General features: G+C 43.4%; 1 protein-coding gene across 2 annotated transcripts; it reads left to right on the top strand.

Annotated features, from left to right (window-relative positions):
* The first annotated feature begins 846 nt into the window (after positions 1-846).
* MTERF2 (mitochondrial transcription termination factor 2) lies at positions 847-11,770 on the top strand. Of its 2 annotated transcripts, XM_062202969.1 has the most exons (5): positions 847-993; positions 2,602-2,710; positions 3,648-3,709; positions 6,081-6,149; positions 10,383-11,770. In XM_062202969.1, exons 4-5 carry the CDS (start codon positions 6,112-6,114, stop codon positions 11,596-11,598), a joined length of 1,254 nt encoding a protein of 417 aa, XP_062058953.1. In that variant the 5' UTR covers positions 847-993; positions 2,602-2,710; positions 3,648-3,709; positions 6,081-6,111; the 3' UTR covers positions 11,599-11,770. The 2 variants fall into 2 exon arrangements, with proteins under 2 accessions (XP_062058953.1, XP_062058954.1); XM_062202970.1 differs by lacking the exon at positions 6,081-6,149.
* The last annotated feature ends 4,203 nt before the right edge of the window (positions 11,771-15,973 follow it).

Consider the following 15,973-nt stretch of genomic DNA (forward strand, 5'->3'; position numbering starts at 1 on the left):
CAAGACTCAAAATGGTGCCCATATGGGATGCCGGCACTGCCGGCAGCAGCTTTACCTGCTACACCACAGCACCGCCCGGGAAGATGGCTTTTAAGCATTAGTCAGCAGGGCAGGCTCTGTGGCACAGCTAGTTGAAGCCCTGGCCTACAGCGCGAGCATCCCACATGGACACCAGTTCGAGTCCTGGCTGCTCCACTTCCAATCCAGCTCTCTGCTATGGCCTGGGAAAGCAGTAGAAGATGGCCCAAGTGCTTGGGTCCCTCCAACTGCATGTGAGACCCGGAGGAGACTCCTGGCCTTTGCGGCCATCTGGGGAGTGAACCAGCAGATAGAAAACCTCTCTCTGGCTCTACCTCTCTGTGTAACTCTTTCAAATAAATTAAATCTTAAAAAAAAAAAAAAGACTAATCAAAGTCGTTAACTTTAGGGTCAGAGATCTTTTGTTTCTTAAAACTGTGTGTGTGTGTGTGTGAGTGAATTGCTTCTTCCTTGAATTTATTTTGGGAACTCTGGCTCTCAAAGATTCAGCGATTTCTGAGTTGCTTGTACTTGTTTTCTTACGAGCTAGTAACATTCTCTAAGGGACAAAGCAACTTGAATTCCAAGTATCCTAAAGCTGGGAAGCAAAGGGTGTAAAAATGTCAGACGCAGCCATTGCAGGCCCTGTGCCACGTCCTGGGAAGCTGATTCCCATGCAGACCTGGCTTGGCAGCCCGCCCCTACCCAGGCGTGGGGTGTATCACGTAGCCTGTGCCCCGCGCTCTGATTGGCTGGGTTGGAGCCGCGGGGGTGTGCCTGCGGGCTTACCCGTCTCCCAAGCTCTGATTGGCTATGGGTAAAGGGGCGGCCTGGTCGGCCTGGCTGGAGACTTAGGACTCAGGCCCGGGCCTCGGGAAAACGTCAGACCTGGGGAAACAGGCCCGCGAGGTAGGGAGGAAGGACGGAGCCACGGCCCCGGGACCCCTGTGCTTTGCCTGGAGCTGACACCGACAGGTGAGTCGTTCCCTTCTTCCGCCGCTGGGGTGATTATGACGCCCGCAGCACCGCCGCCAGTGTCAGGGGCCGTGCACGGCAAAGCCTGGCGCCCAGCCAGATGCTCAGCTCTGCCTGCCCGGGTTGGGCCTGCACTGGGCACCTTGGGCCGATATTTTCTGGAAAAGTGGAGCCTCCCTATGGGAACGTGCAACCTTTTGCGCGGCCCAAAAGATCCGCTTTCATGAACTCTTTTTTCCCTTGCTTAAAAACGTTGATATTTGAAAATTTCAGATCATAGATGTTATAAATGTGGAACTTACTTGAAATTAGTGGTAATGTAGGAAGGACCTTATTAAGTATAAAAATTGTGCATGTTACAGAGTGTATTTCACTCCTCAAAAATGCTTGGAAACACAGACTCAGAGCATAGTCCACAGTGTGATTAAACAAGCGGTTACTGAGAGCATTACTGTGCACAGAGCAGGGGACTAAGAGCAGGACTCTGGAGCCAAGCTGTTGGTTTGAATCCAGGATCTGCCATTTATCTGAGCAACTTTGGGTAGTTAACTTTACCTGTTTCTGCTTCCTCATCTTCATGATATGTTATTGGGGTGATTTAGTGCCTAAGAATATGTGAAATTTCCTGAATATTCTAAGTGACTGAGGGAGTGTTCCCATTTTCCTGATAGTCAAACTGAGCCAACAGACATGAAGTTGTGTCCTTAGATCACCACAGCTGTTGACCAAATTTTAAGCCCAGGCAGTCTGGCTCCAACAGCCAACACTTTTACTCACTACATTAAATTGCTTTATGAACATAGACTGTTTACTGAGTTTCAAGGGACAGACAGGAGTTCTGTTTCTCCGTGGACCAGGTTCTTTGCAGAGCAGCGTTACGTCCCTGCCCTCCCAGTGCTTGTAGAACTCATCAAGTTGTTCATGGCTGGGCTGCAGTGTGTCCATGAATCTTGCTAAAAATCATTTCTAAAATGTTATAGGTATGGATATTTTTTTCCTGCAAAGAGAGTCTGTGGCTCTCAGATTCTCAGATGCCTTAGAAGCCAAAAAAAAGATCTAAGTGTTGTTTCAGCAACAGACCTAGTGCCCCAAATAATGCCTTACTTACTTTGAAAAACACTACCGGTGGAATGAAGAACTTTTAGGTGCAACAGTAGATTCAGAAGCAGTGTTCTCTAGCAAGAACACAGGAAGGTCACCTGCCCAGGACTGGAACACGTTAGTGAACAGTCTGTGCCCTTATGGACTGTCGAGACAAAAACAGCATATGAACAGCTGCAGCAACGGCCGGTGGGACACTGTTGTGATTCAGGTGCCTTGAAAGCCTCTAATGGAGAGGCTTCATCCATTCATGAAGGTCAGGGACTCATCCTTGAGAAAGTGACACATAGAGAGCTGAGTTAGTATAGTTTGGTATTGGAGAATGGTCATAGACCTCAAAGACTGTATGGCTTTGAAGAGCCACAAAGACTGCAAGGAAGCTGCTACAGCTGGTGTAGGAGATGGGAGACAGGATTGAGATGGTGGCAGAGCTCAAAGAGGCCTTGTAGGCCATGGTAAGGAAATCTATGTTTTATTTAATGTTTACCCTAAAATGCCATTGAAAAGTGCATTGCAGTGGGATGACAAGATCACACTTTTGATAAACTGGAGAGAAGCCCAAGTTGACTAACTGAAGCCTTGAACAAGGACAAGATTGCTGAAGAAAACTGTTCAGGTAAGACGTCTAGAACTAAGACTTAAAGATGAGTCTGCAGAGACAGATAAAGCATGATCAGCTGTGCAGGAGTAAGAACCAGGACAAGGGAGAAGCCTAGAAATCAAATGAGACGGAGTAGTCAGCCGATCCAGAAAGCCAGAGGTCAGATGAGCTAGGAACTATCACTGGCTCTAACCATGTGGAAGTTGTCTTCACTGGAAGCTGTGTAAGTAGGAGGAAAGAAAATGCAGATTAGAACAAGAAGATCAGCAAGAATTAGCTGAAGGGAAGAGAAAAATAGGGTTTGGGCTGGAAGGGGGAAGAGAGGAAGAGCTGTGGAGGTAAAGGGGGGAAATCAGAAGATCGTGGGCTGAAAGAGTAAGTGTGAGAGAAGAGCTTTTGAGTTCTCAGGCCAGTGAGGTGGTCTCCTCACAGGAGCAGGGTTTACTCAACAATGACAGGCACCACTGCAGAGGACAAAGCGGTGGGTTGATGTCTGGCGTGATGGGTTGCTCTCCATTCTTTGTACAGGTTAAGATGTGAGAGCATTGGCTGGGAGCAAAGGAGGAAATGGGGGCAATGGAGAGACTAGAGGTCTAAATTGAGAAAATGTGAGATAACTGAGGGAAAGTCATGGAAGGATGAGTTGACCAGAGGTTGTTTTAAGATAGTCTGTCGGGGAAACCCAAGTATGCAGCAAAGGCCTATTCAGAGAATTAAAATGCAGCAGGGGATGCTGTAGTTTGAATATGGTTGGGAACCTGGTCCCTAGTATAGCAGTTTCTGCAGCTGGGGGCCAGAGCCTTCATGAATGGATTGATGTCTTAATCACTGGAGTTCTCGCTCTCAAGGAATAGTCTGGTTGCCTTGAAAATTAGTTGTTACTAAACTGTTACTCCTTGTGTTTTCTGTTTCACATACTTGCCCTTCGGCTTTTTTCTGCCATGTTTTATAGCACAAGGCCATCACTAGATGCAGCTGTCTGATTCTGGACTTTTGGTCCTCCAGAACTTTGAGGTAAACAAATTTCTTTTTAAATTACACATTCTCAAGTAGCAACACAAAACAAACATAGCCGAATTAGAAACAAAAGCTATATTTAACATGTTAGAGGCATCCTAAATCATAGGCAAAGTAAAGGTTGTTCAAAAATGTATGCTTGTTGGAATGGCATCCGGAGCAGCGGTTAAGACGCCACTTAGGACACCTACATCCCGTATCAGAGTGCCTCGGTTCAGCTCCCAGTCCCGCTTAGGATTCCAACTTCCTGGGAGGCATCAGGTTATGGCCAAAGTATTTGAGTCCCTTGACACCCACATGGGAAACCTGGACTGTGTTCCTGGCTCTCGGTTTGGACCTGGCCCAGTTCCAGGTATCTGTGAGCATTCGGAGACTGAATCAATGGATGGAAGATTGCTCTGTGCCTTGCAATTAGAACAATTAAGCTTTTTTAAAAATGATGCTTGGAGAGAACTACACTGTTGTTGACAGTTTATATAGATTCTCAACATCCAGAATTTTTTAGATTTATTTATTTATTTGAGAGGTAGTTACAGGCAGAGAGAGAGAAAGATAGAAAAGTCTTCCATCTACTAGTTCACTCCTCAAATGGACACAACAGCTAGAGCTGGGCTGATTCATAGCCAGGAGCCAGGAGCTTCTTCTGAGTGCTCCACGTGGGTGCAGGAGCCCAAACACTTGGGCTGCCATCTACTGCTTTCCCAGGCCATAGTAGAGAGCTGGATTGGAAGAGGAACAGCCAGGACTAGAACCGGCACTCAGATACCAGTATTGCAGGTGGGGGCCTAACCCACTACACCACAGAGCCAGCCCCAACATCCAGAAATTTCAAATGAATAAAGGAGCTAACTTAAAATTCAAACATACAAAAGGATGTGGATGAATTTTCACCAGATCACCTGGGTGCTTAAAGTGGTAGGAATCATATGGAAAACCTTCTTTGGCCAACGAAAACTACTTTGTTCTGATATGTGCTACAGTATGGAAAATTCTGCAAACACTATGCTAAGTGAAATAAGCCAGACAAAGACAAATATAGATGCTCCTCAACTTATGATTGAGGTCCTGTAAAAACCATAGTAAGTTGAAAATACAGCACATGAAAAATGGATTTTTTAAAGATTTATTTATTTATTTGAAAGGCAGAGTCAGAGGCAGAGAGAGAGGCCTTCCATCCACTGGTTCACTCGGTCACAACGGTCAGAGCTGCACCGATCTGAAGCCAGGAGCTAGGAGATTCTTCCAGGTCTCCCATGTGGGTCCAGTGGCCCAAGCCCTTGGACCATCTTCCACTGCTTTCCCAGGTCATAGCAGGGAGCTGGATCGGAAGTCGAGCAGCTGGGTCTTGAACTGGCGCCCATATGGGATGCCAGCACTGCAAGTGGTGGCTTTACCCACTACACCACAGTGTCGGCCCTTGGGTATACTTTAAATAAAACACCATTAAATCAAAAATTGTAAGGTGAACCATTGTTAACTCAGAGATCATCATATTCTACTTCTGTGAAGTATCTAGAAGAGGCAAATTTATACAGATAGAAAATAGAACAGAGGTTACCAGGGACTACTTTAGTATGCTAAAATATACCATGAACAGTTGAAAATGTCATGCAAATGCAATATAAGTATTTCCCAAAAAATGAGAATTTTTTTTTTCTTAGTAGAGTTTAAATCAGTTTTTAAAAAAGTAAAAGATTGCTCACTAACTCTGCCTGGCAAAAAATTTAAAAAATTAAAAAATAAAAAATAAAAAAAGTAAAAGATTGTGGTTTAGTAAGGCAAAAGGCAGAAATAGTTGACTCATAAAAGTTAATGAAGATAAGCCGGCGCCGTGGCTTAACAGGCTAATCCTCCGCCTTGCGGCGCCGGCACACCGGGTTCTAGTCCCGGTCGGGGCACCAATCCTGTCCCGGTTGCCCCTCTTCCAGGCCAGCTCTCTGCTGTGGCCAGGGAGTGCAGTGGAGGATGGCCCAAGTGCTTGGGCCCTGCACCCCATGGGAGACCAGGAGAAGCACCTGGCTCCTGCCATCGGATCGGCGCGGTGCGCCGGCCGCAACGCGCCTACCGCGGCGGCCATTGGAGGGTGAACCAACGGCAAAAAAAGGAAGACCTTTCTCTCTATCTCCCTCTACTGTCCACTCTGCCTGTCAAAAATTAAAAAAAAAAAAAAGTTAATGAAGATATTCAAAATAATTAAAAATTTAGCTTCAATAATAAAAATCTGTTAAATTAGTGTTATATCATTTTTCACATACCAAAATAAAAACAGATGAATCACTCATTACTGCTTTTGAGAATATCAACTAACATAGTTTTTCTTGACAATAACAGCAACTTTAGTCTTTCAAGTGTTCATATATCTCCCCAGGAATTCTGTGAATTTACCCTAAAGGAAAAACATGAAATGTGGACAGATACTCAGCATACAGCAAAAATTGTAAGTAGCCTAAGTGATCAATATTAGGAATGAATTAAAAATTAATTATATTATACACTCATTTCATAAATCTGTGGGTAAAAAAATGAATTATGTAATGTTCCTTTTAATATTCAAGCTTTTCACTTTTGCAGTCAACGGAACTCATTAGAGAACTGTTCAGACAACTCACCTGAACACATCATGGTTCACTCTACAATAAGCAGGAAATGGGTGACAGCTTGCTTTTCTCTTGGCCTCATTGGCAAGAGCCCCTCTGTCAGTGGAGGAGCCTTGGCATTGTCAATGTGGTGTCAATATTTAATGAGCTGTCATTCTGTACAATGCTAATCCACAAACCAAGCCAGCTACTTTATCTGGTGCTTAGCCAGACAGTAGGATCTAACCCTCAAGGAACCCTTGGCTCTCTTGGGCTGGCTGAGATTTAGTGTGTTGATCACCAGTGTGTTACCTGCTTAAGGGACAGTCAAGGAAAACGTTGAGCCTTTGCAATTAGGATGAATTCAATACCTAACTCCCATGTATAAGGCAGCCTTGCACTATGTATTTAAAGAATTATAATGAGGTGTGGGTAGTGGTGATGCTGGGGCTTGGCCTAACAGTTAATGCTCGCATCCCATACTAGAATACCTGGGTTTGATGCCCAGCTCTAATTCCTGACTCCAGCTTCCTGCCGATGCAGGTGCCAGAGAGTAGTGATGGTTCAAGTATCTGAATTTCTGCCACCCACATGAAAGACGTAAATTGAGCTCCTGGCTTTGGCCTGGCCCAGTCGCAGCTTGTTGTAGGCATCTGGGGAGTAAACCAGCTAATAGGCCCTGTTTCCTCTCTGCTTTTCATTTTTTTGAAAACTAGAGTTGTTAGGTGGTGAGACATGGAAAAACAGACAAGTAAACATCAAAACAGGAACAGTTGTCTATAGGTGGTGCAATTTTGACCATTTTCTATCCTCTTCAGAATTTGACAGTCTCTCTGCAGTGAGTTTGTATTTTTTTTATAAGCAATTATTTTGGAAAACTGATATTTAAAATAAGTTTTCAGGGGCAGACATTTGGTACAGTGGTTAAGATGCTGCTTGAGACACCACATTCTATTTCAGAGTGTCTGGTTCCGAGTCCTGGCTCTGCTAATGCACACCCTGGGAGGCACCGGGTGATGGCTCACGTAGTTGAGTTCCTGCCACCCTCAGAGACCTAGCTCCTGGGTGTTTGGGAAAGAACAGGTGGGAAGTCTATCTGCCTTTCTCAAAATAATTAAAACACAAATAGAATAAAACAGCTTTCAGCTGCTCTTTGTTAAGTAATTGTACTTCTAAAATACAAAGTCATTACTACAAGCCTTGTAAGCTCCAGCTTTTTAATAGCTGCCATGTGTTAAGTACTTACTGTACGTATCAGGCACTATGCAGAGTGCCTGAAATGCACTTTAACCCTTGCAGCATTCTTAAAGTTCAGACGCTGTTGATATCAGATTGCTGCTGTTATGATTATACTCATTAGGTATTTCCCATGCTCCTCCCCAGCATGTGGATTGGAGGTAAGGCCTGAGCACCATGTGGGTCACACAGTGAGTGGGGATGGGCCCCTGGCTCAAATCTGCCTATGTTTTTGCCACCTTCTCTTCCCTGTTCTGATGATTCTCTTTAAAATTTTTAAAAATTTCTGACACATAACAATTATATATACTTAAGGGACAGAGTGTGATATTAAATATATGTTCTTAAAAATTTTTAATGGCTAATGATATTAGGAATTATATGAGAACTCTTGTTGAGCCACTAAAGCAGTAACTATGCCTACAATTAGTTTGGTCTCTAAAGCACTAACAATGCGTTATCATAAATGGTACATCAAGAGGCTGGAATTGTGGCACAGTGGGTTAAGCTGCCACCTGTGATACCAGCATTCCAGTTTATCCAGCTCTCTGCCAATGGCCTGGAAAAACCAGCGGAAGATGTCCCAAGTGCTTGGGCCCCTGCTACCCATGCAGGAGACCCAGAGGAAGGTCCTGGCTTCCTGGCTTTGGCCTGGCCCAACCCTAGTCATTGTAGCCATCAGGGGAGTGAACCAGTGGAGGGAATATCTCTCTGCCTCTCCTTCTCCCTCTGGAACTCTTTCAGAGTTAAAAACAAATACTAATGGCAAACCAAGATGGGAGCTTTGTTACTTATTTTCCCTTACAGAACAATCATTTAAATGTGTTGGGCTTGAAAGTGAAAAGTGCTTGGCCGGCACCGTGCCTTAACAGGCTAATCCTCTGTCTTGTGGCACCGGCACACCAGGTTCTAGTCCCGGTTGGGGCGCCGGATTCTGTCCCGGTTGCCCCTCTTCCAGGCCAGCTCTCTGCTATGGCCCGGGAAGGTAGTGGAGGATGGCCCAGGTCCTTGGGCCCTGCACCCACATGGGAGACCAGGAGAAGCACCTGGTTCCTGGCTTTGGATCAGCAACATGCGCTGGCCGCAGCGGCCATTGGAGGGTGAACCAACGGCAAAAAGGAAGACCTTTCTCTCTGTCTCTCACTATCCACTCTGCCTGTCAAAACAAAAAAAAAGTGAAAAGTGCTCAGCACACATGGCAAAAGCACTCTGCTAAGAGGCAGAGCTGGTGATGACTGTTTCCCATTTTCCTTTCAAAGGCTGCTAACCAGCTCCTTAGCCCATCATTATGCTTTTGTGGTAGGGCTTAGCACTCTCACATCCTAAAAGTTAAACAAACTAGGTATGTTTGCATTACCAGAGACAAAAAAAAAATGTGAAGGAGTTTAATACACTACTCTGCATAATTAGAGGCACTTGAAAAAACAGCAGTGCAAGATCACTTCCAACCTTCCCACGCGGAAGATCCCCTCTCTACACCAAGAGTAACATGTGTATCCTCACAGGACTTGAACTTGAACCTTAAAAGAATTCTGTGCAGACCTCATTAAAATAATTTTTATCTTATAAGCCTCCAATTTTAGTTGTTCCCTCACAACTCACTGTTCTGCGTCCCGTTTATAACAGATTGCAGCTGCTTCTTTGGATCTTCATTTCCTTATGAGGGTTCTTGTGCCACATAAAATTTACTAAGAAAATCTATATGCTTTTCTCCTGTTAATCTACCATCTATCAGTTCAATTTTCAGGCCCAGCAAGTATCTCAAAATATAAATGGAGTTTTGCCACCCCTACAGTGGCAAAGGCTATAATACATCAGACAAGGGTAACCATCTCAGAATACCTAAAGGTGACAAGTGGCAATAGGTAGACTATTTTAAAGGCAAGGTCACCATTACACAGGAGACGGACTTCCCATGGACCTACTATAATAGTCATGTGGCACTTGTCATTTTACCTAAGATTTATTCATATTTTAATCTAGATTTATAAAATGTTTTGTTCATATAACTAAGAATACATCTATTAACTCATCTAAAGTAAAACAAATTAGCTGACCCGTTTTGGGTGATAGTTACTCAGCAAAAATATTTACTCTAAAATATTAGATGCCCCTCCATTCTTTAAGTATCTGCTTTAGCTAAACATCAACTTGCAAATGTACATTTCAAAAAACCCTATGGTGTGCACATGCCTGTGCTCTTGCACAACAAATGTCTTTAAAAGGAAACCTAGGAGTCATAGGAAAGGCAATTTGTGTCAGAAAAACACAAAGCCTGTGAACCTCTGAACTCTGGTCTTGCTGCTGATCTGCAAACTGAAATAACTACTTCATATGGTTACTGCAAAGCTCAGTGGATTTACAAAATGTAAGGTGTCTTGGGGCCAGCATTGTGGCAGTAGTGAGTAAAGCTACCACCTGTGACACTGGCATCCCATATGGGCACTGGTTTGTATCCTGGCTGCTCCACCTCTGATCCAGCTCCCTGCTAATGTACCTCAGAGTATGGCCCAAGTGCTTGGGCTCCCGTACCCAGACCAAGATGAAGCTCCTGGCTCCCGGCTCTGGCCTGGCCCAGCCCCAGCTATTCTAGCCATTTGGGGGATGAACTAGTGAACTTATGTCTCTTCCTCTCTCTTTCAAATAAATCTTAAAAAAAAAAGTCTATAAACTGTGAAGCAGTATATTACTTTAATAAATTACATAAAGGAGTTTTCTAATATTCCCAATGGCTTTTCCTTTGTAATTTATATCCATTTGGTTTCTATATTTATGACTTACAAAGCCCAAATTTGCAACTTTGAATGTTCTAAAAGCCAACACCCCTTGTATTAAAAACCTTTATTTTTCTCTTACAGGTATGCTGAGTATATTCTGAATCCCAGGACAGCAGGAATGAGCCAGGGGATTACAGGCATGCTCTGGAAGCTGCTGCTGAGGTCCCAGCCCTGCAGGTTGAGTTCCTTCAGAAAGGCGCAATCAACTCCAGGGAACAGACCTTTTCTTGCACGCTTCACCTACACAACTGACAGACAGTCAAACACAGAAAATAAAAGAACAGTGGAAAAACTCTGTAAATTTTCAGTTGACATTAGGAAAATCCGTAGATTAAAAGAATGGGTACTTCTGGAGGATAAAACCTATGTTGAAGAAATTGCCAATATTTTACAAGAACTAGGTGCCAATGAGACTGTGATAGCCAGTATTTTGGAACGCTGCCCAGAAGCAATTATCTGTAGTCCAACTGCTGTTACCACCCAGAAAAACCTCTGGCAGTTGGTCTGCAAAAATGAGGAAGAATTAATCAAATTAATAGAGCAATTTCCAGAATCTTTCTTTACTGTTAAAGACCAGGAGATGCAGAAGTTCAATGTTCACTTCTTTCAAGAACTGGGACTCAAGAATGTAGTCATTAGCAGGTTTCTGACAACTGCATCTCCTGTCTTTCACAATCCTGTTGAGAAGAATAAGCAGATGATACAGATTCTCCAAGAGAGTTATCTAAATGTGGGTGGCTCTGAGGCCAACATGAAAGTTTGGCTACTAAAATTATTAAGCCAAAACCCATTTATTTTGTTAAATTCTCCTGAAGCTGTAAAGGAAACATTGGAATTTCTCCAGGAGCTGGGTTTTACAAATTCAGAAATTCTCCAACTTCTGTCCAAACTCAAAGGCTTTCTTTTTCAGCTTTGCCCAAGAAGTATACAGGACAGTATTTCTTTCTCTAAAAACACGTTTAAGTGCACACAGCATGGCCTGAAGCAGCTGGTTTTGAAATGTCCTGCTCTTTTATATTATTCTGCTCCAGTTTTAGAAGAGAGAATTCAGGGATTACTAAAAGAAGGAATTTCCTTAGCTCAGATAAGAGAGACACCTATGGTTCTTGAATTAACGCCTCAGATAGTGCAGTACAGGATAAAAAAACTGAATGCCTTAGGCTACAGAATAAAGGATGGGCATTTAGCGAATCTAAATGGAACAAAAAAAGAGTTTGAGTCTAACTTTGGTAAAATTCAAGCCAAGAAAGGCCGACCATTGTTTAATCCTGTGGCACCATTAAATGTTGAAGAGTGATTTACTGATGTTGCTTCTTTCTGGCAATACAGAGTGAAAGCAGCTCTGGCCGTTGCGGCCATTTGGGCAGGGAACCAATGGAAGGAAGACCTTTCTCTCTGTCTCTCTCTCTCTCTCTCACTGTCTGTAGCTCTACCTGTCAAATAAATAAATAAAAATATTTTTAAAAAGTTATATATGTATATATAGTAATATTTGAACAATCATACATTGTTTGTAGGGATATAAAACTCTTGAACTGTTTTGGACAACAGTTTAGTGTTTTCTCCAATAGTTAACTATAGAACAACTTTATATCAGCATATAAATTCATAAGTCTATAAACTTAATACCTGAGCAAAATCACCCAAGTACATGCCTACGTAAATGCATGTTCATAACAGTGCTATTCACAATAGCCAAATAACAAGCCAAAAAGTCATCAACAGAAAAAGAGGTAAGTAAATTGTCTATACCTTTAAATACAATTGAATGCTGTTCAGTTGTAAAACAGATGAGTTGCTAATATACACCACATGTAGGTGAAGCTGAAAATCATGCTCAAAAAAAGAATTAAGACACAAAAGGTCACACATTTTATGGATTCATTTCTTTCTTTCTTTTTTTTTCTTTTTTTCTTTTTTGACGGGCAGAGTGGACAGTGAGAGAGAGAGAGAGAAAGAAGGGTCTTTCTTTGCCGTTGGTTCACCTTCCAGGGGCCGCTGTGGCCAGCGTACCACGCTGATCTGAAGCCAGGAGCCAGGTGCTTATCCTGGTCTCCCATGTGGGTGCAGGGCCCAAGCACTTGGGCCAAACTCCACTGCGCTCCGGGGCCACAGCAGAGAGCTGGCCTGGAAGAGGGGCAACCGGGACAGAATCCGGCGCCCCGACCAGGACTAGAATCCGGTGTGCCTGCGCCGCAGGCCGAGGATTAGCCTATTGAGCCTCAGCACCGGCCTGGATTCATTTCTATGAATTATCTGGAATATGTAAATATATACAGATTCATATTGGTGGTTGTCAGAAATGAGGAGAAACCAATTAACAGGTGTGGAATCTTAAGTGAAAGGGATGGATCCTAGGTGATGCTTGCAGAGCATTCTGAATGTACTAAATGTTGTAGAAGTGTTCACTTTCAATTGTTTAATTTTACGTTAAGTAAATTTCACCCAAATGCAAAAAAAAAAAAGTGATTAAGCAAAAATTTAAACAATTCAGGCAGTTTACAAACACCAGTAATTTAAAGGAAATGCCTACTTCATTTCTGAGTTGTGTTTAAGCTACCTCTAAAAACTTTCCAACGCATTCACTCTATTTTACACTTAAATTGCATTTATTTTAAGTAGATTGACCTTGAACTATTTTAAAAAAATGCACCCGCTACTATTTAAATGGCATATCACTGTGGTACTCTGTAAACGAATTATTTCTAAGAAGCTGACAAATACACATTTCATCTAGCATGCACAGCCAGTCTCCCTCATAACCAGCTCTAAACATCACTCTACTCTGGCCTGTACTCTGTGGCTTGCTGCTAAGTCAAACATCGGCCAATCACCAATACATCTTTTTTAGGGAAAATGAATTCTTACCACATTTAGAATAAATGAGGACTTCTTAAGAACCACACATTACTGAAAAAGAATAGTTGGTGCCTACTTGTGTGGACAAATTTGTCTAAAGCACACATGTTCATTACCTTCCCAGTTTTACAGATGCGGCAACTGAAGCTTAGACTAGACACACTTGCCTGCCAAGAGATTTATTATGATCAATCTTATTACATCTTCTAAATGGAAAGATTATTTATGAGCTGGCCTAAGAGAAGCTACCAAACCTTCCATGATGAAGGGAATGAAAAATAACAGCAAATTTGGACTTTTATGAAAACTTTTCTATAAATTGAAATTACCTAACTTAAGTACATTTTCAATAAATGCAACTTGTTAGAAACTTTTCTGAAAATCCAGGTCTACCTGACTTGTAACAGAAATTTTCTAAATCTTGATCCAAAATAAACATCACCCAGATAAAAGACTGGCTTGTTGTCAGTGCTGAAGTTTGAACTGTGTAAAAAATACATGACCGAACAATTGACTCTGACACTGAACATCTGTGCTGTGTGTTGTATAGCCTTGTGAGTATGAAAAATGCAGGAAGTGCCTTCTCCATTCATTCACTGTTCCATTTAGAGGTAACTTAAGCCTAACTCAGAAGCTAGGTAGTCAAGTAACCCTCAGTACGCAATCTATGTACTTCTACTCTATATGCATAGTACCTTTAAAATCCTAAGAGTTAACTACCATTTACTGTTCTACAGATGTGGAGACTCAGGGTTACTTTCCCAAGGTCACACAGGAATATGTTATAAAAAAAAAGTAGCATCCAATAGTTAGATGAAGTATCACAGGGTCCATCTGAGGAGCATTCTAAGAGTAAAGGGAAACCTTGCAGAGTTTTTAGTTAATGCTTCCAGATAAACTAAAACCTTAGTTTATGTCAGGATAATTTTGTCTTGACATAAATGACCAGTGGTCTGCACTCTCTCCCACTCTCAAAAGTGTCTCAGGGAAACACTGTATTGTTGCCTTGGTAATTAGAAATCAATTTTGAGATGTCTACTGGGTGTCATAGCAGATTTGATTAGTAGGCAAATGGTAGAGTCTGGAACTGTAAGAAGTCAGGTCTGGATATACATTTTTGAGAATCATGTGCAAATCTGTGTATTTAAAGCCATGGCTTCAGATGAAATTGCCTGCAAAAAATAGTATAGACTTTTGGAGTAGGGTGGCTGGCCAAGCCCAGAAAAAGATGATCAGAGGGATTGGATCCAAGGAAGAAAAAAATGACAGTTGATAACATACTGAATGCAACAGAGAGGTCAACTGAGATACATGTGATCAGAAAAGCAGAGATTGTGAGATTCATTTTTATTTAAAGAACATGTTTATATGCTAATGGGTACAGCCCAGGAAAGAGACAGGAAAAACTGTAGGATGTGAAGGTGGGCTGACGGTTAAGAGCAGAGGAATGGTCCTGTCCAGAGTTTGGGTCAGCAGTAGGTAGGCTGACAAAGCAGGTGTCAATGGCAAGGAGCTGCTCTCCTTTTATGGAGGACAGAATGGGGGTGGGGGAGGGCAGGAGAGCTGGAACGAAGACAGTGAAATAACCACTTCGACTAGTTCAGCAGTGAAGGGTACCTGCCTACCGAGCTTCTGAGCTGCACTTAAGTTACCTGTGAGTAAAATGCTGAATGAGTGGGAAGAGTGAGGACACTCATTTTTCATAATACAAGGCCATGCACACAGCACAGGTGTTTAGTGTCAGAGTGAACATATAAGAGGATATTTTTTTTTTTTGACAGGCAGAGTGGATAGTAGAGGGAGACAGAGAGAAAGGTCCTCCCTTGCCGTTGGTTCACCCTCCAATGGCCGCCGCGGTAGGCGCGCTGCGGCCGGCGCACCGCGCTGTTCCGATGGCAGGAGCCAGGTGCTTCTCCTGGTCTCCCATGGGGTGCAGGGCCCAAGCACTTGGGCCATCCTCCACTGCACTCCCTGGCCACAGCAGAGAGCTGGCCTGGAAGAGGGGCAACCGGGACAGGATCGGTGCCCCGACCGGGACTAGAACCCGGTGTGCCGGCGCCGCAAGGCGGAGGATTAGCCTGTTGAGCCACGGCGCCGGCCTAGAGGATATATATAACAAAGTTTAGCAGAGTCATTTAAGAAGAGATCAGTACAGCAGCAAAATATAGGTGCTCAGTTACAGGCACAGCCCCAAGGGGCAGCTGTTAGACAAATACATGTGTATCTTATGCTAACTTGAGAAGATTACATTAAATTAAAAAAAATACAGTTCAATCCTATAGTGAATCAAGCAGTGTGCTTAATTTACATTCCCTTAGGCAAAATCCCATTCTACTTTTTTTTTTTTTTTTTGGCCCTTGAGCATTTGAAACAGTTTTGCTTTCCCTTTTTTTCCCATCCTTACATTCTCACTCTGATCTCCCTGTGAAACAATTTTAAAAATTTCATAATCAAGCCGGCGCCGCGGCTCACTAGGCTAATCCTCCGCCTTGCGGCGCCGGCACACCGGGTTCTAGTCCCGGTCGGGGCACCGATCCTGTCCCGGTTGCCCCTCTTCCAGGCCAGCTCTCTGCTGTGGCCAGGGAGTGCAGTGGAGGATGGCCCAAGTGCTTGGGCCCTGCACCCGCATGGGAGACCAGGAGAAGCACCTGGCTCCTGCCATCGGATCAGTGCGGTGCGCCGGCCGCAGCGCGCTACCGCGGCGGCCATTGGAGGGTGAACCAACGGCAAAAGGAAGACCTTTCTCTCTGTCTCTCTCTCTCTCACTATCCACTCTGCCTGTAAAAAAAAAAAAAAAAAAAAAAAAATTTCAT

Source organism: Lepus europaeus, chromosome 10 (genome assembly GCF_033115175.1).
Source record: "Lepus europaeus isolate LE1 chromosome 10, mLepTim1.pri, whole genome shotgun sequence".
Classification (NCBI taxonomy): Eukaryota; Metazoa; Chordata; class Mammalia; order Lagomorpha; family Leporidae; genus Lepus; species Lepus europaeus.